Here is a 576-nt window from a genome sequence, read left to right as displayed (position 1 = left end):
CCTGGGCAGCGGGGCGCCTGCCCCGCCTGCCGCCACTGCCGCCCGGCCGGGGCGGCGTGCACTTTGTTTCACCCCCAGCGCAGCTCCGCTGGGGCAAGGGCAACCCTCTTTGCCGGACGGCTCGTCGATCCAACCCACCATTCATTCTCAAAGCATCAAAAATCACGCATCGACCCACGCCGCTGCCACAACCATGACCCCACGGCCAGGTCAGCGAGCAGCCTGAGCGGTTCTTCGTGAGCGAGATCATCCGGGAGAAGATCTTTTTGATGTACGACCAGGAGATTCCCTACGCCACGCAGGTGGGGTGTTGTGTGTGTGTGTGTGTGTGTGTGTGCGCGTGCATGTGTGTGTAATTGTGTGTGTGCGTGTGTGTGTATGTGTGTGTGTGTGTGTTGTGCATGTGTGTGTGTCTGCGTGCGTGTGGATGTGTGTGGTTTTTGCAGGGTGACACTGATTGAGTTCTGCACGCAGCCTCCAGCCGATTTCGGCGTGGCTCACGCGAGGGATGGGGCAGTAGTGACGTCACTGGACGCGGTCGACCGGCAGCCGGCCGGCGGGTGCTCTTCCCCTCCC

General features: G+C 61.8%; 1 protein-coding gene across 1 annotated transcript in view; it reads left to right on the top strand.

The window, feature by feature from the left end:
- The window catches only part of MNEG_6394 (GTP-binding protein Era), a gene marked incomplete at both ends in the record, with an annotated part of 2,221 nt that overhangs the window by 653 nt on the left and 992 nt on the right, over positions 1-576 (top strand). Inside the window, one exon of the mRNA XM_014045131.1 lies at positions 210-302. Within this exon, the coding sequence (XP_013900585.1) occupies positions 210-302 (93 nt within the window). The remainder of the gene's footprint in view (positions 1-209; positions 303-576) is intronic.

Source organism: Monoraphidium neglectum (assembly GCF_000611645.1).
Source record: "Monoraphidium neglectum strain SAG 48.87 unplaced genomic scaffold scaffold01033, whole genome shotgun sequence".
Lineage (NCBI taxonomy): Eukaryota > Viridiplantae > Chlorophyta > Chlorophyceae > Sphaeropleales > Selenastraceae > Monoraphidium > Monoraphidium neglectum.
This window is presented reverse-complemented; position numbering and strand designations above follow the sequence as displayed.